The sequence below is a fragment of the Xyrauchen texanus genome, chromosome 5 (assembly GCF_025860055.1).
Source record: "Xyrauchen texanus isolate HMW12.3.18 chromosome 5, RBS_HiC_50CHRs, whole genome shotgun sequence".
Lineage (NCBI taxonomy): Eukaryota > Metazoa > Chordata > Actinopteri > Cypriniformes > Catostomidae > Xyrauchen > Xyrauchen texanus.
The window spans coordinates 33871602-33899191 of NC_068280.1; the positions used below are offsets into that span (position 1 = coordinate 33871602).

At 39.0% G+C, this 27590-nt stretch overlaps 1 protein-coding gene across 2 annotated transcripts in view; it reads left to right on the forward strand.

Moving 5' to 3' along the window:
* The window catches only part of LOC127643993 (kelch-like protein 2), a 37133-nt gene that overhangs the window by 703 nt on the left and 8840 nt on the right, over window positions 1–27590 (forward strand). Inside the window, exons 2-15 of one of the 2 annotated variants that reach the window (XM_052126974.1) lie at window positions 60–280; window positions 623–748; window positions 6249–6355; window positions 6437–6558; window positions 8554–8716; window positions 9199–9308; window positions 11340–11456; window positions 11550–11699; window positions 13685–13802; window positions 17242–17439; window positions 17927–18028; window positions 18242–18370; window positions 22838–22978; window positions 23081–23224. In XM_052126974.1, coding sequence (XP_051982934.1) covers window positions 264–280; window positions 623–748; window positions 6249–6355; window positions 6437–6558; window positions 8554–8716; window positions 9199–9308; window positions 11340–11456; window positions 11550–11699; window positions 13685–13802; window positions 17242–17439; window positions 17927–18028; window positions 18242–18370; window positions 22838–22978; window positions 23081–23224 — 1744 coding nt within the window. In that variant the 5' untranslated portion in view covers window positions 60–263. The remainder of the gene's footprint in view (window positions 1–59; window positions 281–622; window positions 749–6248; window positions 6356–6436; window positions 6559–8553; window positions 8717–9198; window positions 9309–11339; window positions 11457–11549; window positions 11700–13684; window positions 13803–17241; window positions 17440–17926; window positions 18029–18241; window positions 18371–22837; window positions 22979–23080; window positions 23225–27590) is intronic. The other variant, XM_052126975.1, reaches the window with a different exon arrangement.

The window sequence follows — 27590 nt, forward strand, 5'->3', positions numbered from 1 at the left end:
ATGAGCTGTTGGAAAATAAGAGGAGTCTCAGTCTCTGTATGTGTCCTGTCTTCGTCCAGACATTGGCCCTGTCTGTCGCTCACTGTCTGGACACACCAGTCACACAGACACCGTTTCCGATCCCGATCTTCATCAGCGGAGCTGAACTCGCACACTGGTACTCAGTCTAGTCCGGTTCGGCGGACGGGACACAGCGGGTATTTAAACGCCAGAACACGATCAGAGATGGAGATACACAGACTGATGTGAAAAGAAGGAGCGTTATGGAGATACATCCACTGTGAGTGCAGTGTGTGTGTGTGTGTGTGGGTGGTGGTGGTGATGATGATGATGAATGTCTGTGTGTGTGACCTGCATGTGTTCACAATCCTGTGACAATGTCAATATAGAGTAAATCTGTGCTGTCATAAGATCACATGACATGTGATTCCCTGCCTTTGTTCACATAACTGCAACACCATTTATTCAACATTTTCAGGAATTGTCTGTTGACGTGTCACTTTTGAGAGTTGCCATATGGACACTAAAGATAAGACACACACTATGAGTTGTTTTGTGGTAGGTGATGGAGGTATGCGAGTGTGAAATGTGGTGTGTGAGAGTGTATTTTTGTGTGTTTCAGATGCACTAAGCTTTGCCATCATAAAGCTGTGGAGCTGAAGGATGATGTGAGTGAGAAACCGAGTGTAGTTACCATCAATCCACGTCATATGAGGAAAGCCTTCAGAATCATGAATGAGCTCCGCAGGTATACCTGTGTGTGTGTGTGTGTGTGTGTGTGTGGGTTTGACCTATATTTATGGAGATGAAAATGGCCTTCTAATGTAGGGAATCAATTATCTACATTATGAGGAATCTCCAACTGTCCATGTAATTCAAACAGCTTATAAAAATACTAAACAATGTTTTAATGAAGATGCTCAAATGTTAATGTCTTAGACCATTTAAAATCATTACACCAATGGAATGTCCTTGTAATTAGAGGAATACGTGTGTGTGTGTGTGTGTGTGTGTGTGTGTGTGTGTGTGTGTGTGTGTGTGTGTAGAGAGAGAGAGAGAGAGAGAGAGAGAGAGATGCGCAATTATAGGCCATGCAATGCCCAGGGTTTCCACAAGGTCCTTGAAATTTTTAAAAGTGCTTGAATTTATCTTTTAAAAACGGATGAACTGGAATATCTGAAAAGTGGCATGTTGTGTTTAAAAGTGCTTAAAATTAAAACTTTAAATTCCTATATGTTTTGCATGCTCAAGAAAAATATTAATTGTTTCACATATCTTTGATTAAATATGCCATATCCCCCATACACAGTGGTCATATTTGAACTAGAGGTCGACTGATAGTGGATTTTGCCCATACCAATAACTAAGGTGATAGATAGAAAAGGCAGATAACCGATTTATCAGCTGATAGTTAAAAAAAAATAATATATAGGATTTATAGAATGTTAAAACTTTTTTGTGACGTTCCTTACTATGATGGGCACATACTTGGCTACAAGAGTTCAAAATGAATCAAATTTGAGATGCAGTTTATTGTACAACCAAAAATCCCAATAATAACCAGAATTATCGCAAAGTATGAGGGAATTATACAAAAATACCAAATAAATACAGAAGCCTTGTTGTGGAATAAGTGGAGCCAGAGCTGCCGCTCCGCTGAAGCAGAACTTGCATGTCGAGTTAAAGGAAACACCCCTGCGTTACACCTTTAGAGCAGTTAAATTGAATGTGTAGAGCTTTATTAAAGTTCAAATAATAAGGAAGCAGATCATGTAAATAACTACAAATTCCAAAACTGCCATTTTTCTGTGCGGTCTGCACCTTTTCTATGAGTTGTACGAAGTGTCCCGATCTAAGGGGGAGAGATTGTATCTTCATCCAGCTGTGGCACACTCTGGCGCGGGGACATGTTTGCTGGAGCTAGATTATAACATGATGGCTCGTGACTTAAAGGCCCAAACATACTGCATTCTCAGCATTGCCGCAAGGGGAACAAGAGCAGTTTTTCATCTATCAAGCAACAACTGTCTTGGTGGACCCGGGCAGCGATTGGAGTTGAATCTATTTGAAAAAATACAAATGACTTTTTGTCCCCTGTCCATACAAACAAACTTGTTTTTTCTCCATGTCTCTTCCCCACTCCTCAACTTCCGACTCATCTACCACATCTGGGCTGCATCTGAAAATGTAGTCAACTGACTTGCTGCCTAATCAGTTAATGGCTTAACTGTGCCGTGGCACACTAGTGTGCCATGAAAGATTGTCAGGTGTGCTGTGGAAAATTTTAAAATTCCACAAAATACTCCAAACTCCTCACCTTTCGGAGAAATTTGCTGTTTTGAAACCATGATCGGTCACTTTTGTGATTGTGAAGAACAATGATTAATATGCAAATAGTGATATTTATACACGTTAAGGGTCTTTCACATGATTCTTTTACATTGAAGTCTATGAAGTGACTTTACACCAAAGTGTTTTTCACACACACGTTTTTGCTTCAACAACAATGTCTTTGAGAGTACTAAGCAAATAAGAAATATTTAAAAACGGTCAAAATTTGGAAGAGACATTTTTTAATTAAGTAATATCTTATCATTTACGAATATCACAGTAATTTAAATTCACCAAGAAAATCCTTAGACCTAAACATTAACAAGTCCTTTTATTACTTTCTGCTATCAAAGCAATTGCAAGCTTTTTCTCTCTCTTCCAAATGCATGTTTTTATGTTTATTGTGCACACCTCCCGCATTTTTATGTGGCAAACTTCTAAAATCACCCCCTCTGTGATGCTTTCTGCAACTCTTTTCATGTGGAGGGCAATGCGGCGCTTGATGCTGGCATTTAACGAAGTGTTGATGTCTCTAGTCAACTTATGAGAAATGTGCTTTACAATGACGAAAGAACATTATTGAAACTCACAATTATTATTATTTATCTATTATTGTGGTCTTTTCTGATAAAATCCATGATCAGTAAATTATACCGTAGATCTGCTTTGTGTTTATAATTCTTATACTGAAGTAAGTAGATTTGTTGCCATGCAAGTTTTTATAAAGGAGAAATTAAGGACGTTATTGAAACTCGCTATATTTGGATGAAAAATAATGCTCAGACTGAATGAAGACTATAGATCTGCTTTGTTCCTTTAATGCTTAATCACTATATAGTCTCTTGGTAAATTTCGGTCATGAATGACTCAAAATGATTCACTGACTCACTCATAGCACATAAGATGCTCATTTGTCACCACCTAGTGACATTTCCAGAAAGGGTCACTGAATCAGTTAATAAAATTGAAAAAATTTGGAAACAGAAGCAAGCCTCACCAAAATACTCTTTATTTTGCAGCTATTCAGCACAGTTGTAAACTTGAATAAACATGAATCACTAAAATAGCTGGAATTGGTGCTTTTAGCTTATTCTTTAAAAAAAAATATCCCCAGATAATGTTTTCGTGGACCAGTTATTGTCTTACCTTTTTTGACCCTCATGAGTTTGCATCCCTGTAATTTGTTGAGGCATTGCGAGAACAAATCAAAAAATTAGAAAAGAAGCACATTTTTCTTTTTTCATTACCCATTTATCGCTCTTGCCACCTGTGACCTCACACAGTAAACAAGCTATTAAGACAGACAGAAAACATGGACAAGTTCTTGAAAAGGAAAAATATTGACGATGGTTAGCCTATGTGGGGTAGTGGTGTGCTGTATAATTATTTAGTCTTAAAAAGTGTGCTGTGGAAACACTGGCTTAACTGACAGCTGTTTTGAATAAATGGAACTCTAAGGAAACTGGTCTCCAAACAGTTTGAAAAGCACCTTATTTTCATTCTTCCACCGTATTCAGCTACGAAGGCAGCATTTTCCTGGTTTTGGAAGAAGCACTTCATGGTAATGCAGTTTTTTTTTTGTGAGTTAAAGATGGATTGAAGTGAACAAAATGGTGAGAGGCTAGTCGTCACCCTATTATACACTGCAACAAAATATGTTGTTAATTTGTTTTTGTTTTGGCTTGTTTTCCAATATAAATATCTAAAACTCCTTTAAAACATCGTACATTTTCTTTAGCAGCTATACTGCTGAAGTAATTTTTTTTTATGACAATGTTGAATACAACTATTGAAAAATATCAAAAAATCCTTAAAAAAAAGATGCATTCACCTGAGAAGCATCAATTAAGATGTTTATACTTGCTTTTAAAGAATAGATCTCGAACATAAGTATATTTTGTCTTTACTGCACTCGTAGAAGTATAACCAAGTGGAAAAAATACACTTATATACAAAATACACTTATATTTGTCTCTTAAAGCAAGTTTTAAAAATATCTTGTATGTTGCTTCTCAAGTAAATGTATTTTTAGACTATTTTAAATGGAAAACACTTGTAAATATTGTTCACATCACTTGTACTTGAAAGTCCTTGATTTTAATTTTAATGCATTTATGAACCCTGAATGCCTCTCTATTAGTGTAAAAAAAAAGTACACACTATTAAAGGGATAGTTCACCCCAAAATGGGTATTTTCTCATTATTTACTCACCCTCATTCCATCCCAGATGTGTATGAATTTCTTGCTTCTGCAGAACACACACAAAAAAAAAAAGATTTTTGGAAGAATATCTCAGCTCTGTTGGTCCATACAATCCAAGCGAATGGTGACCAAAACTTTGAAGCTTAAAACAGCACATAAAGGCAATAATAAAAGTAATCTATATTACTCCATTAATCTGGATTAATCCATGTGTTAAGCGATCTAATCAATTTTGTGGTGAGAACAGGCCAAAATACAACTCCTTTCTCACTGTACAGCTTGCCATTGCAGTCTCTAGGCACAATCATGACTTCAAGCTCGATTACCCCACCTAGTGCTAGATGCATGCGCAGGGCACTAGATGGTGCTAGAAAGCTTGAAATCATGATCTCCAAGGAGACTGCTGTTGTCAAGATTTGTTTTGAAAAAGGCGTTATTTTGGTCTGTTCTCACCCAAAACCGATTGGATCGCGTCAAAGTTTTAGTCATCATTCATTTGCATGAACCAACATTTACATTTATTCATTTGGCAGACGCTTTTATCCAAAGTGACAAAAGAGGAAAACGTGAGTGAATCATCTTAAGAAGACAAAGTTTCACTAGCATCAGAATTGTATACAAAGCAAAATTATTATTTTTTGTTAGTGACTAGTTAAGTACTCTTGGAAAAGATAAGATTTAAGTGTTTTTTTGAAGACAGATATATAGTCTGATTCACAAATGGAGTTGGGAAGGTCATTCCACCAGCGTGGTGTGATGAAGCTGAAAGTCTGAGAAAGTGTTTTGGTGCCTCTTTGTGTTGGTACAACAAGTCAACGTTCCTTATCCGAACGCAGGCTTCTAGTGGGTGTGTAGCTCTGCAGAAAGGATTTTAGGAATGCTGGAGCAGACCCAGTGACTGTTTTGTATGCCAGCATCAGAGCCTTGATTTTGATACGTGCATCAACAGGCAGCCAGTGGAGAGAGACAAGGAGTGGTGTAACGTGCTCTCTTTGGTTCATTAAAGACCAGACGTGCTGCTGCATTCTGGATCATTTGCAGAGGTCTAATTGCACATGCAGGGAGGCCTGCAATGAGAGAGTTACAGTAGTCCAGTCTAGTTATGACAAGTGACTGAACAAGCAGTTGTGTGGCATGTTCAGATAAGAAGGGTCTTATCTTCCTGATGTTGTAGAGTTTAAATCTACATGATCTTGCGATGATCTTGCAACAGAGATGGGATATTCTTCTAAAAGTCTTTGTTTGTGTTCTGTTGAAGAAAGAAAGTCATACACATCTGGGATGGTATGAAGTTGAGTAAATTATTTTTGGGTGAACTATTCCTTTAATTATGTTGTGAATTGTGTGTGTCAGGAGCGTCATGCACATATCTTTTTTTAAAGCCGTTAATAAAGTGATATAATTTTATTTATTTTTGCATACGAGGGGACCTGGGTTCAAATCCTGTACTAATATATAATATTTTTATTTTATGGAAAAGACCATCTTTTTGTGTTCCAAAGGGTGAAAGTCATAGGAGTTTCGAGAGACATGAGGGTGGTTAATTGAAGACAGAATTTTTTAATTGAAAGTAAATGATCTTAGAACCTTAGAACGTGCTTTGGGGGTGTGTGTGGGTTCATGTTAAAACGAATTTGTTATTTTCCCTTCACTGTAATTTAAATAGTTTCTTCTATTGTATGCACGTTGTAATATGTCTTTTCTCTCACTGCAGTCAGAGTGCATTGTGTGATGTCACCATCATAGCGGAGGACGTGGAGATATCTGCTCATCGAGTCGTCTTAGCTGCTGGGAGTCCTTACTTCCACGCTATGTTTACAGGTGAGAATCAACAAACACACACGGACAATCTAGAGAGTACTGTGCTTGTTTGCAGGTGATATATTCGGTTTGTGTTTGTAGGAGAGATGACAGAAAGCCGCCAGCAGAAGGTTCGAATCAAAGAGATTGACGGCTGGATTCTGGGAATGTTGATCGACTATGTTTACACTGCTGAGATCCAAGTCACAGAAGAGAATGTGCAGGTATCTGTGTGCGTGGATGGCTAGAGCATCATGTTAAATGTGTTTGTAGGAGACAGTGTCAATTTATGACCTAAAAACACAGCTACTTTTTAGTTTCCAAAGTTATGGAAAACCTGGAAGTATGAGGGAGTTTTAAAACTGATTTTTAGGCCTATGAAAGTAATGGAAATATCTATTAAATCCTGGGACCCGGGCGTGACTGCTATGTGCATTTTCAATTTCCCTTTTTGATTTCTAACTAGTAGCACCTAATAAAAATGCAGGGAAAAAAAAAATAATAATAATTTCTATTGCAAATATTTTTCCTAAAAATTGACAGCAACATTTGTGGACAGTGGAACTATGTTGTGAATTTTTAAATAATACCAAGCAATAGAAAGTCAGATTTTTTTTTTTTATCAAAATGTTTATTATGTTTCAAGGAGTGTTGCTTATTCAGGTTTTTGAGATGTTACAGACATTAAATCAGACATTAGCATCATTAATTCTCATTCAAAGTAATGGCCAGCATCATCCAACCATGACCAACCATGTTAAAATTATACATTATAAATTCTGAATCTATGTACAGATTACCATCAACCCATGTGTGCCAAACATGTTGAGTGGTCCAAACATAATCTGCAGCCTGAAACTGAACTTTTGGTCAGATTTTAGGAGTAAATACACTGCATTGAGAGATATAGGATGCTCCCTTGCACCATATTTAGTGAATGACTTAACTAGCAGTGTGCTGTCTGTCTGCACTGGTCTCTGAGTCTCGCAGTTCGAACTGAGAATAGTTCAAACTGCGCCTTGTTTTCATTATAACTCCATGTAATGCCTCTGAAAGCAACATTAAAATCACCTTTTGGATGAGCCCATTGATTCTCAATGTGATAATGCACAGTGAATATAGGACTTCTAAGGAAATAATGTGCTAAAATACTCATTAGTGTACATTGTGTTTAGCAGTGTGGCGTTTCATGATAAATTGCTCAGATTTTAAAAATGGCATATCAGATGAAACTAGAGACTAATCTTTGACTCAAACAGGTTTCAGTGTTAAAACTTAATTAGGTTTCTTACCAGATATAGTTTTGTTGGTGTTTCTCCCAATACGAACTCCACTGTGGTCGACGGCATTTTATTTTGTCACATGACATGCCCAGAGTCTTCTGAACTGAGATCTGTCGGTTTAAAAAAAACGTCGGTTTGGAATTCCCAATGCGCACTTCCTCGTGGTGGTGTTGTGACTCGCTTCAAACCGGGTGGTGGAGGACGAATCTCAGTTGCCTCCGCATCTGAGACCGTCAAGCCACGCATCTTATCACGTGGTTTGTTGAGCGCATTACCATGGAGACATAGCACATGTGGAGGCTTCACGCTATTCTCCACGGAGGTTACCCCATGTGACTCTACCCTCCCTAGCAACTGGGCCAATTTGGTTGCTTAGCAGACCTGGCTGCAGTCACTCAGCACACTCTGGATTTGAACTCACGACTCCAGGGGTGGTAGTCAGCGTCTTTACTCGCTGAGCTACACAGGCCCCCAGTTTAAATTAATTTAAATTATGAAAAAATATATAATGTCCACTTATGTGTAAGCTGGGTCGCACGAGGATAACGATTATGCATTTTTCTAGTTGTGTTAATTAGTCATTTATTTTTTTAATCCTTATGTAATAATCATATATGACTGGAAGTGTCATGGAAAAGTTATGGAAATGTTTTGCGCAACAGATACAGATATGGGAACCCTGTACATATGATTGAGTCTGCCTTCATTTTATGTTGTTTGTTTTTATGTAATGCTTGTTATAATTGATCCAAGAAGTGTGTGTGTGTGTTCTGTGTGGGTGGGTGTCAATAGCTTTTATGTGTCTGTGTCTGTGTGTAGTTCACTAGAAGGAGAGTGTGAAAATGAGGCTGTATTTTTCAAATGCAAACTTTGCAGTAAAAAAAGAGCACTCTTGAGGCAGTGTGTGAGATCTTTTGGGTATGTGTGTTTGATTAGGTACTCTTGCCTGCCGCTGGCCTGCTGCAGCTGCAAGAAGTTAAAAAGGCCTGCTGTGAGTTTCTCATAACTCAACTTCACCCAACCAACTGCCTTGGAATCCGCACCTTCGCCGACGTGCACGCCTGTACAGAGCTGCTCAATCTTGCCAACATATTTGCAGGTGTGTGTTCGTGTTTAAAGTCAATGTAAATTGCCGTTCACGAGCCATTTTACTTCCATGATGTGACATATTACCATGTGAAACAGGATATTCAAAGAGAAAATATTTAGGGCAGGACTTGATTTTATCCATCAGGCATTGATTGGATTGTGAAAACATTCCAAAATGGAACCAGACTTATTTGGCTCTTCTATCCCTACAAAGGTGAAATGCAGTAACTACACATTTAGTCAAATTTTGGTTTTGATGAAAACCGAGTCTTTGGAAAAACATGCACTGATAAATCGTTTACAATAAGACCAGGAATGTGCAGTTAAAAAGACAATTGGGTCAATTTTGATATCACGTTGACTTTAAAAGACAAAAATGGGAAAAGATATTTGCACAATAGTTGATTGTTGTTGTATAGATTTGTGACAGGAACTTTGTTTGACAGTCTCCATTTCTCATTCTGTCTCTCTCCCACTCATTGACACTCACAGAGCAACACTTCTCTGAGGTCGTGCAAAGTGAGGAGTTTCTTAGTCTGGGCATGGATCAAGTGTGCAGCCTCATAGCAAGTGATAAACTCACTGTTCCGTCAGAGGAAAAGGTAACCATGTCTTCATGTGATGAGAGATTTGTGACTGTCCTTTGTAATGCTGTTAGTGATCTGTAACTATAGCAGCAAACAGGTTATTTTATTATGCAGACTTTGGCAGCTCTGTTGCCATGGTAACTTCATGGCTGGTACAATAACACTATGGGAATAGCTGTAGCTGCTGGAGAGAGCTTGTTTGTTGTCATGGTAACATGAATTCAAGGCGTGGGCACCATGCTTTTAAATTTTTTGCCATAGTAACACCAGTGTCTTAAGATATCATATATTTGTGATTGTTAGTTTGACTGTGAGTGTGTATGGCCTTGTTTACACCTGGTATTAACATCTAACTGGAGTGATCCAATCACAACTGATCAGCTGAGACAGAAAGCCTTTTACACCTGGTATTGACATGCATCACAAAAGCATATCCCATCAGAGTTTGAGGGAAGGTCTGATTTCACATTGTTTTGTTTCTGCATGTTCATGAAGCAGAAAGAAAAAGTGCAAAAATATCAGAGCATTGTTGTTCCCAAATATACTTTAATTTTAATCTTACAACAAATGTGACATTTAGAGTGGAACATTCATTATTGTTGTAGTTGAGCAGCTGAATTAACTGGACATTTGAACTCCATTGTATATGAATGAGTGTGTTTACATCCACTTTAAAAGTTTGATTTAAGTCGAACTAAAGCAATAATTTGTCTTTTTAAATTGTCATGTAAACGCTTTAGTCCGACTGAAATCGTACCTGTCCGGTTTGATTGTAGCTTGGCTCAATCCAGCATGTATACAGGTTAATCAAACCACAATGGTCCTCATTATGTGCATGCTCTGAAAACGTACCCGGAAGTCGAACGCAATACAAAGCAGAAAAGAAGTACAACAAAAACAGAAATGTCCCTGCATTCCAAACGGGATAAATCAGCCTCTGAAGGGCACTTCGAAGGGAAAACAATCATGATAGCCATGAAACAATCATGATAGCAGAAACAGTCTATGTCACTTCCTCCGCTGACGTCCTTCCCTCAGCTATTTGATTATGCATGGTGTCAAGCATACTTGGACAGGGAAATGAGGACTGTAGTTGGACTACACAAAACCTGTGGTATCTCGTTTATAACTGCCCATGTAAACGTACATAATGTGATTTTCCATATTTTTCAATCAGACAGTTATTTAAGCAATATCATAATATCAAGTGTGTTATTTTCTAAATATCAGCATGGCTGTGATTCGCTCACAGATAATAAAATGGCATCATTGCAAATGTGATAATGCTTTTTTTACAAAAGTTCTACAAACAAGTAAATAATATTGAATAACTTAAGTTTTAGGCAAAAATTAGCCAGTTAGTTCGAGCATTTCTTCTGTTAGCGAAAATAGTTCTGAAAGATGCCTGAGCATAAAGGATTACTTTCTGTACTGTTCTCATACTCTGGTTTTGAAATAGTGGCTTTTCATTCGTTATGAATGTGTTTTTGAACTAATTGTTCTTGTTCACTTCCATTGTTTCGGTCGTGAATGACTTGAATGTGTGTTGAACGAATCAGTTGAGTCCGATTTAGTTGTTTCAGTGTCTCAGTGACTCACTCTTAACTCAAAAATGCTTATTTGTCACCACCTACTGGCATAAAAAATGTATTCTCCAAAAATGGTCACTAAACAAAATCAAAATCAATGAAGAGTCAAAATCTCCACCACTATTTGGAAAGCCACTAACACAAAGGCTATGTTATGACTGCAGGCAAATAGGATTTTTTTCAAATCAGATGTTTTCAGGCAGACTGCCAACACTATTAATTGCAAGTGATCAAATCAGGTTTGCCTGTTCAGACATAACCAACCTATCTGCATGGGTTGCTTTGGTAACGACGTAGACGTTCCCACGTGACGATGCTTTCAAAACAGATGCGGGAAAATGGAGGTGCATCATTTCGCTGTCCAAGTAAGATCAGAAGTCTTGATCACCATGTGATCACGTCACTCAAAACGGATGTTAATACCAAGTGTAAATGGGACCTATTTGTGTGTTCTTAGGTGTTTGAGGCAGTCATCGCTTGGGTCACACATGATAAAGACGTACGTCAGGAACACATGGCTCATCTGATGGAACACGTTCGCTTGCCCCTACTGTCCAGAGAGTACCTCGTTCAGGTGTGTGTACATATGCATGAGGATTAGAGCATGTGTGTTATGATGTTCTCTAACCATGAATGTAATATAATTATGTGTGTGTACTGTATGTAGAGGGTGGAGGAGGAAACTCTAGTGAAGAACAGCAGTGCCTGTAAAGACTACTTGATTGAAGCCATGAAGTACCACCTGCTGCCTGCTGAACAACGTTCCATGATGAAGACCATTCGCACCAGAGTGAGAACACCCATCAGTTACCCAAAGGTTTGTGTGGACAGTTGTGAATTTTCAATGTATTTATTTTTTGCCATTTTGATTAATACAAGCAGTAGAGTGAGGACAGGAAGTGATTGGAAGAAGAGGTGGGAAACATGATCTGAAAATGACACAAGCCCAATTCGATCTGGTGTCACCTTTATAAGCACCATGACTTAACATAATGATGCGTGTATGCCAACTGCTCAGAGTATGTGAGTGGAGTGGAGCAGCAACAATTTCCTCTCCGCGCGCAAAGCATTCTTTAATCATTCCGCTCCAGCTCCACTCCGGCTTGTCCATTTCCCACTCCTCGCTCTCTCCGCACTCCTGGATTAGAGAAACCCCACTCCATGTTCGCTCCATGGCAAAATTCTCCACTGTAAAGTAATTTCAGTATACTTTTTAATATCACAACCTTCCATGCATTTGTTTTAAGTGTAAACTAAATACACAATACTAGAAAAAAAGCTACAATGTGCTTTATTAGAAAACTAACATTAGCCCAAGACTAAATAAAATAATTTTTATAGCTTACTTTTGAAACATATCGGCAGCATTCTCTGGGTTTGATCAATTAAATAAATTGCTAGATGCAAAAAATAAATTACAAAAATTTAATTAAAAATATAAATGACCAAACTATTTTTTTTTTTTTTATAAATTACCAGAACAAAACAAAACATTAAATTCCAAAAAAAAGGCATATGTATTATTGCCTATTATTGCACTTATTTTAATTCTGTGAACGAAAAAAAAAATACATTCTCAGAATGTTCTATTTCCTCTATTCGCATTTGCTGAGCTTTTTCATCTGCAAATGTATAATTCATAAATTAGCCTACGTCACTGAAATACATTTAGATGGCAATCGATTAAAGTCAAACTACGCAATATTAACATGTTGATTAGTTCAGTTGGTGTTTTACGTCGTTAAAAGTTCAATTCTATTTAATGTGGGACATAATAGCCTACAGTTAAGATTGTGATGCATTAGATTAGAATGTTGATATGATTATTCAAAATATTTAACAGGGGATATATGTATTACTGACATTTTTAGATTTTCTCTCCACATATAAATGGATTATCATCGTGTTTTTTTGATACGCCTTTTAGGATTTTACAACAAACCTTTGATCGTGACAATCACCTCCCCACTCATGTTGTCCTTCACCATACCATCATTCATTTTCAATATATGCCAGTTGATCTAAAAATAAAGAGATGAGACACAAGCATGTAGTTAAGTCAAGCTTTACCACAAGCTTAACTCAATAATAGGAGCGTGAAAACAGAAAGCGAAAGTAACCTTCGTGCTGGAGGTCGAACATTACCAAGTGCTGCTAGATTTTAAATTAGTATTTTTTTTAATCACATTCTTTCTGGTTATATCAGAAATTCCATCTTTCCTTCATGCCAGTAGTGTTTTAACACTGGGGAATTATTGCATTAAGCTCTGTTAACAGGTGTTTTGCCCGTGATAGAGCATTAGTGGAGCGCTCTTGGAGCGAGAAAAAACAATAATTTTTTAAAAACCCGCTCCTCGCTCCAGGCAACATCATGCTGCTCCGCTCCCACTCCGCTCCACTCACATACTCTGCAACTGCAAGGCCATGTCTCTGACGTGTTTATGATAATTTTTAAAATGCAAACATTTTGTCATTGACATGAAAACAAGAAAATACAAAATATATTATTGAAACAAGAAATTTTGTATCTGGTTTAAATTTTTTTTTTTTAAATATAGCTAAATAATATTAAAAGTGATAGAACTTGAGCTTATACCTAGACCAAAAGGAAATCAAATTGTATGGCCTTATGGCAGAGACCAGTGCACAAAATTAACTTTGATTCCTTATGAAATCAGTTCTGAAATCTGCCTGTAGAAATGCTCTCTTGATGTATTAATGAATAATTATTGTTGACCATGCTGATAAAAATGTCTCTAAAGGATAGTGATTCTGATTCTTTTTCTCACATGTGTGTTAAAGGTGATAGTGGTGGTGGGAGGGCAGGCCCCTAAAGCCATCCGCAGTGTGGAGTGCTTTGATTTTGAGAAGGAGAGATGGTTCCAAGTGGCAGAGTTACCCTCCAGACGATGTCGAGCAGGTGAGCAGACAGACACATATCACTGAAGATGTGAATAACGCATTCTTTGCAGACAATAAAAAGAGCTTGGTCACAATCCAGGGCTTTTACATTTACAGGTTTTCACTGTCACAGGAAAGCTGGAAATACCAGCGAATTTTAAGATTTCCAGGCCTTGGAAAATCATGGAAATTTCTATAGTAACTGGACATTTTTTTATTTTTGCTCTAAAATATTTATATTTAATTGTTTTAGGTTGAAATGATTTGACCTCATCCATTAATTAAATCTGTGGTGGTGGTAAATAACTATAAAATAAATTAATATACACCGATGAGCCAAAACATTATGGCCACTCACAGGTGAATCGAATAACGTTGATCATCTCCTAACAATGCCACATGTTAAGGTCTGGGTTGATTAGATGGTAAGCGAACAATCAGTTCTCGTAGTCAACGTGTTGAATGCAGGAGAAATGGGCAGGACTAAAGACCTGAGCGACTTTGACAAGGGCCAAGTTGTTATGGCCAGACTACTGGTCATAGCATCTTTGGAACGGCAAGACTTGTGGGGTGCTCCCAATCAACAGTGGTGAGTACATACCAGCAGTGGTCTAAGGAGGGACAAACCACAAACCGGCGACAGGGTGTTGGGCACACCATCAACGCTCAAAGGCAGCAAGGCCTATCCCTTCTGGTCTGAAGTGACAGAAGGTCTACTCTGGCACAAGTCACAGAAAATGTTAATGATGGTTACAGTGGGAATGTGTCAACACACAGTGCATCGTACCCTGCTGTGTATGGGGCTACGTAGTCGCAGACCTGTCAGAGTGCCAATGATTTACATTTACATTTATGCATTTGGCAGACACTTTTATCCAAAGCCCTCATTACAGGGACAATACCCCTGGAGCAACCTGGAGTTAAGTGCCTTGCTCAAGGACACAATGGTGGTGGCTGTGGGGATCGAACCAGCGACCTTCTGATTACCAGTTTACCAGTTATGTGGTTTAGACCACTACACCACCACCACTACACCACACAATGATGATGCTCTGGGCAATGTTCTGCTGGGAAATCCTGAGTCTGGCCATTCATATGGACGTCAATTGACGAACATGCCACCTGCCTATACATCATTCAGACCAAGTACACCCCTTCATGGCAGCACCATTCTTACAGCAGGATAATGCGCCATGCCACACTGTACACATTGTTTGGGAATGGGTTGATGGTTCAAAACGTACAGGACTTACAAGGATCTGCTGCTAATGTCTTGGTGCCGGACACCTTCAGGGATCTTGCAGAGTCCAGCCTCGTTGGATCAGCACTGTTTTGGCAGCATGTGGAAGACTACATATACATTTGAAGTCAGAAGTTTACATACACTTTAGCCAAATAAATTTATACTCAGTTTTTCACAATTCCTGACATTTAATCATAGAAAACTTTCCCTGTCTTAGGTCAGTTAGGATCACTGCTTTATTTAAAAAATGTTAAATGACAGAATAATAATTTTTATTCTTTCATAACATTCCCAGTGGGTAAGAAGTTTACATACTTTTTTTTTTGTATTTGGTAGCATTGCCTTTAAATTGTTTAACTTTGGTCAAACGTTTTGGCTAGACTTCCACAAGCTTCTCTCAATAAGTTGCTGGATATTTGGCCCATTACTCCATACAAAACTGGTGTAACTGAGTCAGGTTACTGCCCATAAATTTTCTATCGGATTGAAATCAGGGCTTTGTGATGGCCACGCCAATATCTTGACTTTGTTGTCCTTATATGTATATGTAGGACTCATTTTTACTGTGGATATAGGTACTTGTCTACCTATTTCCTCCAGCATCTTCACAAGGTTCCTTGCTGTTGTTCTGGGATTGATTTGCACTTTTCACAACCAATCTACGTCTGTCTCTAGGAGACAGAATGTGTCTCCTTCCTGAGTGGTATGACAGCTGAGTGGTCCCATGGTGATTATACTCAAGTACTATTGTTTGCACAGATAAACATGTTACCTTCAGGCATTTCCCAAGGATAAACCAGACTTGTGGAGGTCCACAATTTTTTTTATGAGGTCTTGGCTTGATTTTCCCATGATGTCAAGCAAAGAAACACTGAGTTTGAAGGTAGGCCTTAAAATACATCCACAGGTACACCTCCAATTAGCCAATCAGAAGCTAATTGGCTAATTGCCTAAAGACTTGACAGCATTTTCTGAGATTTTCCAAGCTGCTTAAAGGCACAGTTATATATATATATATACTAATATATATATATTAGTGTATGTAAACTTCTGACCCACTGGAATTGTGGTATAGTCCATTAAAATTGAAGCAATCTGTCTGTAAACAATTGTTGGATAAAGTTATTTGTGTCATGCACAAAGTAGATGTCCTAAATGACTTGCAAAATCTATAGTTTGCTAATATTAAATGTGTGGAGTGGTTAAAAAAATATTTATTGACTTCAACCTAAGTGTATGTAAACTTCTGACTTCAACTATGTATTAGAAAGTTTGATCATGTATTTTTAGTGAGTTTAGTTAGAACTGTGGTTCTAATGGAAATATTTTTTCCCCTTCAAGACCATTAGAAAAGAACATATTTTATACAGGTGAACAACTGATAGCTTAGCCCATAATTCAGGGAGTTCCATGCTTTAAATCCCTTGAATTACATTTTACCACAGATTTGACCATGGATGTCTAATTATTGAGTTGTAAGTGTAAAGTATGGTTTCTATCAAACAACCTAGCATTGTTATGGAAAAACTGCCTTTGCTATTATAAAGATAAGTTGACTTCTTCCCCTTTTATAGTTTTAATATGAATCTGTAAAATGTTTGTCAAATCATACCAGTTACTACAGCTGGTGTTACTACAGTAATATTTATTTTCCTTGTTAGTGCTGTTTAGAATGTCATGTCTATCTGGACTTACGAGGTCTTTGACACGCTACATAGTGCTTCAAAGTAGACAAATCTTGGTTTCGTTTAGGTTTTGTGGTCTGCGCCACGCTGTTTAGTCCTCTGCTCGAACCAGCCTGGTTTATGATGCGTCCAGCGCGAGGATGCATGCGAGTTGTGCTGCGCTGTACAAATGGGAAGCGCATTTATCGCTTAAAAAATGCTTTTTGGATAAACTTCTTAATGGATCCCACACACTAGATCGTGTTTTATTATCAAATAAGAGCAGTCTAGCTTACCAGTGTGAAGTGGCCCTTTTAAAAAATCATGCAGGAAAAGACTCTGGGGTTCTGCTGGGCCCCCTGGCTGTGCAGGACTCTTAGAATCATCCTTACCTGTGTGTATTAAACCTCCATGTATAAGACTTTTGAGTGTGTGTATCTGCATTTCCATGGCATTATGAGATTGTCTAGTTTTCTGAATGTTAACTTCATGGTTGGATGACTTCACACATTTGTGCTCTGTGTCATTTGCGCATGCTTATGTGTGTGTAGGTGTCGTGTACATGGCCGGTGTTGTGTATGCTGTGGGGGGTTTTAACGGCTCATTGCGTGTGCGGACAGTGGACGCATATGACCCAGTGAAAGATGAATGGTGCGGTGTCAGCAGCATGCAGGACCGGAGATCAACCCTCGGGGCTGCTGTGCTCAATGGATTGCTGTACGCTGTAGGGGGCTTCGATGGCAGCACGGGTAACACATGCACAATGTACTTATACAGTAACACAAAGAGGAAATGACACAGCACTATTTGTTTGTTATTTTGAGAAAATAAGAGACATCCATAGACGATATAAGAGAAATAATCTTATGTTTGTTATGGTAATAATGCTGATTCAGATGTTATGAGTGATATTACTAGGGAAATGATAATAATAAATAAGTGTGGGTTGTGAACAGGCCCAGACAGAATCTGCAGACCTTTTTCACATTTATATATCTGCGGTATTTAAAAATTGTACTAAGTGTTAAATGGAGCTGAGATTATTATACTCTTATTGGTAGTTGAAAGCATACCCAAATTAGCCAAGTACAATTGTGCTATTTTGAATGACAGCAGTTGCAAATCTGCTGCACTTTCTGCAAAGTTCTGATCGTCCAAATCCTGTGTGGGGCTGGTAATGAACATTTGTATTTCTACATCTGTGAGTATAACAATGATCATGATGATGGTTTGCAGGTTTAGCTACTGTAGAAGCATATAACGCTAAGGCCAATGAGTGGTTCCATGTCAATCCCATGAATACACGACGTAGCAGTGTGGGAGTCGGCGTTGTTGGAGGTTAGTAACTGCCAGGCAGCCGATCACAGTTGGTTTATGTACAGGCACAGTCAATAGGTGGCTCTTAATGTTTTCATATCTAATATACTGTTCTATTACATTTGATATTTAAAATACAATATTTTCTCTGTTAAAAATTGCCTAAATATTTAAAAGTTTAAAGAGGATAAAAAACAATAAACATAATAATTTTTCATACTTTTTTTTTTTTAGGTCTGCTTTATGCAGTCGGAGGCTATGATGGAGCAACACGTCAATGTTTGAGTACTGTTGAGGCCTATAACCCCAACACTAATGAATGGTCTTACACAGCAGAGATGGGAACCCGACGTAGCGGAGCTGGTAACACACACACACACACGCACACCTTCACATACATGATATAGCCAGAAGTATTTGGACACCCCCTTCTAATTTACTGATTTGGCTATTCCAGTAATTTCAATGAGAATATATATTAATGGTACAGTATACAATCATATTTGAGAGAGTTTCCAACTTTGTGGCAACAGTTTGGGGATGCCACTTTTCTGTTCCAGCTTGACAATGCCCCCTGTGCACTTCGAGGAGAACGGTTTAAGCCCTGGTTACATGACACTTCGTGCTCCATTCACTCCCATTCAAATGCATCAGAACAGGGGAAACTGAAAACGCAAGCTAATGCAAAGAAATATCACATTTCACCGCAGATGAAAGTTCAAGTTCAGTGACCTCAAACCTGCGAATATGTATGATGAGAATACTTGTGCCCAATAGAAGAATGAAAGTCACATGCTGACCTCTTGCTTAACTCTTTCCCGGGAAGGAAGACCCGTGCGCATGTTTTGAAAGAGTACGCAACTCTTTGATCAAAGAAACAGACTGCGATCGTCTCAAACGTGAAGTGGAACACCATACTAATACTAAAGCACTTGTTTGATAAAAATGCCTTTTTCTCAGCTTTTTGTCCGAAATGTTTTTTTTGACAAAACCTACCTCTGTTCAAGTGGCAATAAAGAAAGAACAAATGAAGATAAAATAAAATCGTTTTTTTTGCCTAAAAGCAGAGGCTCAGATCTTTATTTTGATATATAGCATCTTCATATATTCATGGAAGAAAATATTCTGCGGGCCATTAAAATTTAGCGAAAATCGTCAAAAACCCTGGCGGTGGCTGGCAACTTTTTTTAAAAACGCTGGCGGGGAAAGAGTTAATAGAAAGAATATATATTTTCAAAGCTGCAGGTTCTTATAGTTGCAGAAAAGTGAGTAAACCGTATATTTTAACATTTTGAATATAAAGTTGAAGTCAGAAGTTCACATACACTTAGGTTGAAGTCATTAAAGTCAACAATTTTTTTTTACCACTCCACAGATTTTATATTAGCAAACTATAGTTTTGGCAAGTCGTTTAGGACATCTACTTTGTGCATGACATTTGTCCAACAATTGTTTACAGACAGATTGTTTCACTTTTAATTGACTATATCACAATTCTAGTGGGTCATAATATTTCATACACTAAGTTAACTGTGCCTTCAAGCAGCTTGGAAAATTCCATAAAATTATGACAAGCCTAGTAATTAGCTGTTGATGTATTTGAGGAGGTGTACCTGTTGATGTATTTTAAGGGCTACCTTCAAACTCGGTGCTTCTTTGCTTGACATAATGGGAAAATCAAAAGTAATCACCCAAGACCTCGGAAAAACAATTGTGGACCTCCACAAGTTTGTTTCATCCTTGGAAGCAATTTCCAAATGCCTGAAGGTAGCATGTTCATCTGTACAAACAATAGTATTCAAGTATAAACACCATGAGACCACACAGCCATCATACCACTCAGGAAGGAGAAGCATTTTGTCTCCTAGAGATGAATGTAGATTGATGCGAAAAGTGCAAATCAATACCAGAACAACAGCAAAGGACCTAGTGAAGATGCTGGAAGAAACCGGTAGACAAGAATCTATATCCACAGTAAAACATGTCCTATATCGACATAACCTGAATGGCTGCTCTGCAAGGAAGATGCCACTGCAACAAAACCACCATAAAAGAGTCCGTCTGTGGTTTGCATGTGCACATTGGACAAAGATCTTACTTTTTGCTGAAATGTCCTCTGATCTACTGAAACAAATATTGAACTGTTTGGCCATATTGACCATCATTATGTTTGGAGGAAAAAGGGTGAGGCTTGCAAGCCAAAGATCACCATCACAACCGTGAAGCATGGGGGTGGCAGCATCATGTTGTGGGGGTGCTTTGCTGCAGGAAGGACTGGTGCACTTAAAAAAAAAATAGATGGCATTATTAGGAAGGAATATTACGTTGATATATTGAAGCAACATGTCAAGACATCAGCCAGAAAGTTAAAGCTCGGTCGCAAATGGGTCTTCCAAATGGAAAATGACCCCAAGCATACCTCCAAAGTTGTGGCAAAATGGCTTAAGGACAACAAAGTCAAGGTTTTGGAGTGACCATCACAAAGCCCTGACCTCAATACGATAGAACATTTTGGGGCAGAACTGAAAAAGCATGTGTGAGCAAGGAGACCTACAAACCGTGTTACACCAGTTCTGTCTGGAGGAATGGGACAAAATTCCAGAAACTTATTGTGAGAAGCTTGTGGAAGGCTATCTAAAACATTTGACCCAAGTTAAACGATTTAAAACCAATGAAACCAAATACTTACAAAGTGTTTGTAAACTTCTGACCCACTGTGAATGTGATGGAAAAAGGCTATGAAATAAATCATTCTCTCTACTATTGTTCTGACATTCCACATTCTTAAAATAAATTATTGATCCTAACTGGGGAACCTAATACATGATAATACCTAATACGAACTAATACAGGGAAAGTTAAATGTCAGGAATTGTGAAAAACTGAGTTTAAATGTATTTGGAAAAGTTGTATTTAAACTTCTGACTTCAACTGTACAGAGAGACCACTGTTGTCCAATTTCTGAATAAATGACACTTACAGTAGCATGCAAAGGTTTGGGCACCCCTGGTCAAAATTTCTGTTGCTGTGAATCGTTAAGTGAGTAGAAGATGAACTGAGTTAAAGATGAAACATTCTTTTAAAAATTAAGCAATATCAGTGTGTTATTTTATTTTGTACAATTTTAGAGTGAAAAAAGGAAAGGAGCACCATGCAAAATGTGGGCACCCCAAGAGATCTAAGCTCTCAGATAACTTTTACCAAGGTCTCAAACCTTAATTAGCTTGTTAGGGCTATGGCTTGTTCACAATCATCATTTGAAAAGGCCAGGTGATGCAAATTTCAAAGCTTTAAACATATTCTGACTCCTCAAATCTTGTCCCAACAATCAGCTGCCATGGGCTCTTCAAAGCAGCTGCCTTGCTCTCTATATAATAATAAAAATTATTGATGCCCACAAAGCAGCAGAAGGCTATAAGAAGATAGCAAAAAGTTTTCAGGTAGCCGTTTCCTCAGTTCGTAATGTAATTAAGAAATGGCAGTTAACAGGAATGGTGGAGTTCAAGTTGAGGTCTGGAAGACCAAGAAAACTTTCAGAGAGAACTCCTCATTGGATTGCTAAAAAGGCAAATCAAAACCACTGTTTAATTGCAAAAGACCTTCTGGAAAGATTTAGCAGACTCTAGAGTAGTTGTGCACGGACGTAAGTTAAAATATAACTTTTTGGCCGCAATGAGCAAAGGTATGTTTGGAGAAAAAAGGGTGCAGAATTTCATTAAAAGAACACCTCTCCAACTGTTAAGCACAGGGGTGGATCGATCATGCTTTGGGCTTGTGTTGATGCCAGTGGCACAGGGGAACATTTCTCTGGTAGAGGAATGAATGGATTAAATTAAATACCAACAAATTCTGGAATCAAACAACACACCATCTGTAAAAAAGCTGAAGATGAAAAGAGGATCGCTTCTACAACAGTATAATGATCCTAAACACACCTCAAAATCCAGAATGGATTACCTCAAGAGGCGCAAGCTGAAGGTTTTGCCTTGGCCCTCACAGTCCCCTGACCTAAACATCATTGAAAATCTGTGTATAGACATGAAAAGAGCAGTGCATGCAAGATGGCCCAAGAATCTCACAGAACTAGAAGCCTTTTGCATGGAAGAAAGGGCAAAAATCCCCCAAACAAGAATTGAAAGGCTACAAAAAGCTTTTACAAGCTGGGATGCTTACCGGGGTTTTGCTAATTACTGACCATGCAGGGTGCCCAAACATTTGCTTTGGGCTCTTTTCCTTTTTTGTTATTTTGAAACTGTAAAAGATGGATATAAAAAAGTTAAATTGCTTAAAATATTAAAGAAATGTGTCATCTTTAACTTTATGCCTTTTGGAAATCAGGCCATCTATTGCTCTCTTAGCTATTCACAGCAACATACATTTTGATCAGGGGTGCCCAAATTTTGGCATGCCACTGTATAAGACAGTTCTTTGTAGTGAATAAATTAAACAATAAAAAAACAGGGTAACCAGAGTAGTTCAATTATCCTACTGGATATTTTTAATCAGATACACCTAAGAATCAGTTACTGAATTAATCTGACCATCTGTGCTACACGTTATTACTTTTGTCATGTCCTATTCTAAATGAACCAAGAACTGTTAGTATGTTGTATTTAAGGCTAGTGCAACTTGAATTATTGTAGTGACTGGTTGTTTATATGTCAACATTAAGTTTAAGGTACACATTTAGTTTAGTTGTAATTTGTAATATTTAATAAAAAAGAAATGAATGAATGAAATATGTTATGTTATGGTATTCCCATCCCTACTATGTAGTGTATCTGGCATCACTGTGTATTTGTCTCAACCACATATGTGTGTGCTGCACAGGTGTGGGTGTGTTGAAATGTCTGCTGTATGCAGTGGGTGGGCATGACGGCCCACTTGTTAGAAAGAGCTGTGAGGTTTATGACCCTGCCACTAACGCATGGAAACAGGTGGCTGACATGAACATGTGCCGCAGAAATGCAGGTGAGTTGGACAGACCATCATGACATCTTCCTTTTACCAACTACTATTAAAACAGTTTCTACTGTATAATGTTGCAGCAGTAACATGTGAATGTGTATTCAGGTGTGTGTGCTGTGAATAACCTGCTTTATGTGATTGGTGGTGATGATGGCTCCTGTAACCTTGCTTCAGTGGAGTTTTACAACCCAAACACAGATAAATGGACCCTACTTCCCACTTGTATGAGCACAGGGCGCAGCTATGCAGGTCAGGAAAAAAAGGCTATGTTTTAAAATAGCATACTAACATACTAGTCATACTAGCTTTTTTTGCAGTATGCACATTTTCTCTATGCATAGAATGATGTGGACTGCACATTTTGGCAAATGTAGCAGGTCATCCTGCTATAGGAGATACTTTATAGAGATACTGTTTTTTTTTTTTTTCATTTTCAATTAATGAACTAAGTAATATCAACTAAAGTCTTTGAACATCTCTTTCTTGACTTGAAATTTTTTTTCCACAACCCCCCCAACCTCATCAGACATGACTATATTCACAATATAACACAACCTTGATCTTTAAGATTATCTTTATTTGTGTAGTTTATATTTCTACTCCCTTTCCCTTCTGACCTATTAACGAGATCGATGAGTGATTGTCTTGCTCTCTGCCTGTTGATCGCAATCAACATAATCAGCTGATATATGTTTTATGTGTTTCACTTCATATATTTTAATATATTGTGTATTTTAGTACGACTGGAATGTTGTATTGACCATTCAACATCCAGGACCAGAACTATCCGTTTTATAATAAAGCAATATCACACAATCAAGAGTGCTGTTATGGCCGGATATCAGCACAGCTGCAGGTAATAACAGCCATGCTGATACACGGACAAAAAAGCAGGATTGCGAATGTGATATTGCTTTTGAATGTGATATTAACTTGACTCCAAGATGGCGCCGAGTATCCGGCTAGCTCCGACACAATTTTGCAGTTTTTTGATTGTTTTGACTTGGATGTTGTCTGCTCTATTGTCTACGATAGACAAACAATTTTGGACATTGGTTCTGCAACAGCACACTGAAAGCCGGACTTTAAAAACCTCAATGTCGACCCGCTATTTACAAACACGACAGCGGAGCCCTTTGTTTGTGCAGCCCGGCCACGAAATGGCAGCCAGAAAAGGGGAAGGATAGCTGACATTCTCGTCAGACTAAAATGTTGTCCCCATCTATCGACCCCATCTACCCAGCATTCTACTGGCAAATATTCAGTCTCTGGACAACAAGATCTGCGAGCTGAGAGCATGGATCTCTTTCTAACGAGAGACGAGGGACTGCTGCATTATCTGCCTTACAGAAACTGGATGTCTGTGGAGATTCCAGACTCAGCCATCGAACCCGTGGGGTTCTCAGTGCACCGAGTGGACAGAGTGCACTGAGTTTTTACCTCTCAAGTAAAAGCAGAGGTAGTGGTGCCTTGACAACTATGTAGAAAAACTTCCACACACTAGACTTTCCTTCATTTTCGGTGGTTTTAAAATCTCCTGAGGCCAAATATGCAATATTATACACGCACGCACGTGTTGCGCGTTGTCACAGCAACATAAACAAATTTCCGCACACATGAAGATGGATGTTAGGGTAATATTTTAAATTTATTTTAATCACAAAAATAAACATTTGCATCCAGTTAAACATTATAATAAGCTGTTTTAAATTTCAAATGTTCAATGCCTTATCGTGCCGACGTGACCGAGCCGACCCGAACCCGAACGTCATTTCAAAATATGTGTCCGAACCCGGCCCGTCGGGTACCGTCGGGTCCCGTCAGACTCTGTTCGGGTATCCATCCTCTAGCGCTGACCCCCATCATCAGCAAATGCTTTGAGAGACTAATCAGAGATTACATCTGCTCTGTGCTGCCTGCCTTACTGGACTCACTGCAGTTTGCATACCGCAACAAACGCTCCACTGATGATGCCATTGCATCTATATTACACACTGCTCTCTCCCACCTGGAAAAAAGGAACACATATGAGAGAATGCTGTTTGTAGACTACAGCTCAACATTCAACACCATAGTGCCCTCCAAGCTTGATGTGAAACTCTGGGCTTAAACCGCTCGCTGTGCAGCTGGATCCTGGACTTCCTGTCAAGAAGAGTTGTGGTGGTGGCGTAGTGATCTAAAGCACTGAACTGGTAAGCAGAAGGTTGTCGGTTCGATCCCCACAGCCACCAACATTGTGTCCTTGAGGCACTTAACTCCAGTTTGCTCCGGGGGGATTGTCCCTGTAATAAGGGACTGTAAGTCACTTTGGATAAAAAGCGTCTGCCAAATGCATAAATGTAAATGTAAGAAGACTCCAGGTGGTTAGAATGGGTAAAGTCTCCTCATCACTGACCCTCAACACTGGAACCCCGCAGGGCTGTGTTCTCAGCCCACTCCTGTATTCCCAACACACAGCTCCTATGCCATCATTAAGTTTGCTGATGACACAACGGTGGTAGGTCTGATCACTTTCAATGATGAAACAGCCTACAGAGAGGAGGTGTACATTCTGACGTGCTAATGTCAGGAGCACAGCCTCTCCCTCAACATCAGTAAGACCAAAGAGCTTGTGGTATATTTCAGGAGAAAAGACCATAAATGGAGCACTGGGGAAGAGAGTCAGCAGCTTCAAGTTCCTCAGTGTCCACATCACTGAGGAACTCACATGGTCCGTCCACACTGAGGCCATTATTCCAAAATTTATTAAATAAATTATTTTCCTCAAAATCCTACAAACAATACCCCATAATGACAACGTGAAACAAGTTTGTTTGAAATATTTGCAAATGTATTAAAAATAAAAAAATAAAGAATCACATGTACATAAGTATTCACAGCCTTGCCATGACACTCAAAATGGAGCTCAGGTGCATCCTGTTTCCACGGATCATTCTTGAGATGTTTCTACAACTTGATTGGAGTCCACCTGTGGTAAATTCAGTTGATTGGACATGATTTGGAAAGGCACACACCTGTCTATATAAGGTCCCACAGTTAACCGTGCATGTCAGAGCAAAAACCAAGCCATTAAGTCCAAGGAATTGTCTGTAAACCTCCGAGACAGGATTAAGGCACAGATCTGGGGAAGGGTACAGAAACATTTCTGCAGCATTGAAGGTCCCAATGAGCACAGTGGCCTCCATCATCCGTAAATGCAAAAAGTTTGGAACCACCAGGACTTTTCCTAGAGCTGGCCGCCCAGCCAAACTGAGCGATCGGGGGAGAAGGGCCTTAGTCAGGGAGGTGACCAAGAACCTGATGGTCACTCTAACAGAGCTCCAGCGTTTCTCTGTGGAGAGAGGATAACCTTCCAGAAGAACAACCATCTCTGCAGCACTCCACCAATCAGGCCTGTATGGTAGGGTGGCCAGACGGAAGCCACTACTCCGTAAAATGCACATGACAACCCGTCTGGAGTTTGCCAAAAGGCACCTGAAGGACTCTGACCATGAGAAACCAAATTCTCTGGTCTGATGAAACAAAGATTGAACTGTTTGGCCTGAATGGCAAGCGTCATGTCTGGAGGAAACTAGGCACTGCTCATCAACTGGCCAATACCATCCCTACAGTGAAGCATGATGGTGGCAGCATCATGCTGTGGGGATGTTTTTCAGTGGCAGGAACTGAGAGACTAGTCAGGATCGAGGGAAAGATGAATGCAGCAATGTACAGGGACATCCTTGATGAAAACCTGCTCCAGAGCACTCTGGACCTCAGACTGGGGCAAAGTTTCATCTTCCAACAGGACAACAACCCTAGCACACAGCCAAGATAACAAAGGAGTGGCTACGGGACAACTCTGTGAAGGTCCTTGAGTGGCCCAGACTTAAACCCAATTGAACATCTCTGGAGAGATCTGAAAATGGTTGTGCCGGTGCACTGCTCATGCCCCCATCCAACTTGATAGAGCTTGAGAGGTCCTGCAAAGAAGAATGGGAGAAACTGCCCAAAAAATAGGTGTGCCAAGCTTGTAGCATCATACTCAAAAAGACTTGAGGCTGTAATTGATGCCAAAGGTGCTTCAACAAAGTATTGAGCAAAGGCTGTGAATACTTATGTACATGTGATTTTTTTTTTTTCTTCTTTTTAATGAATTTGCAAAGATTTCAAACAAACAACTTTCATGTTGTCATTATGGGGTATTGTTTGTAGAATTTTGAGGACAATAATTAATTTAATCCATTTTGGAATTAGGCTGTAACATAACAAAATGTGGGAAAAATGAAGTGCTGTGAATGCTTTCCGGATGCACTGTATATACCAGGTGGTGTGTGAAAAAAGCTCTGAGGATCGTCAGAGACTCCAGTCAACTGAGCCATGGGCACTCACTGCTACCATCAGGCAGGTGGTATCGCATCATCAGGACCCGCACCAGCCAACTTCATGACAGCTTCTTCCCCCAAGCAATCAGACTTTTGAACTCTTGATCACTCACGATACATATATCAGCACCGCACTTTATTAGCTTCTGACTGGACCCACATTTTATTCTTCACTTAATAACACACTGGCGACTGACTATCAACTGACAACTGAATGTCAACACAACACTTCATATTTATTTCCACTGAAT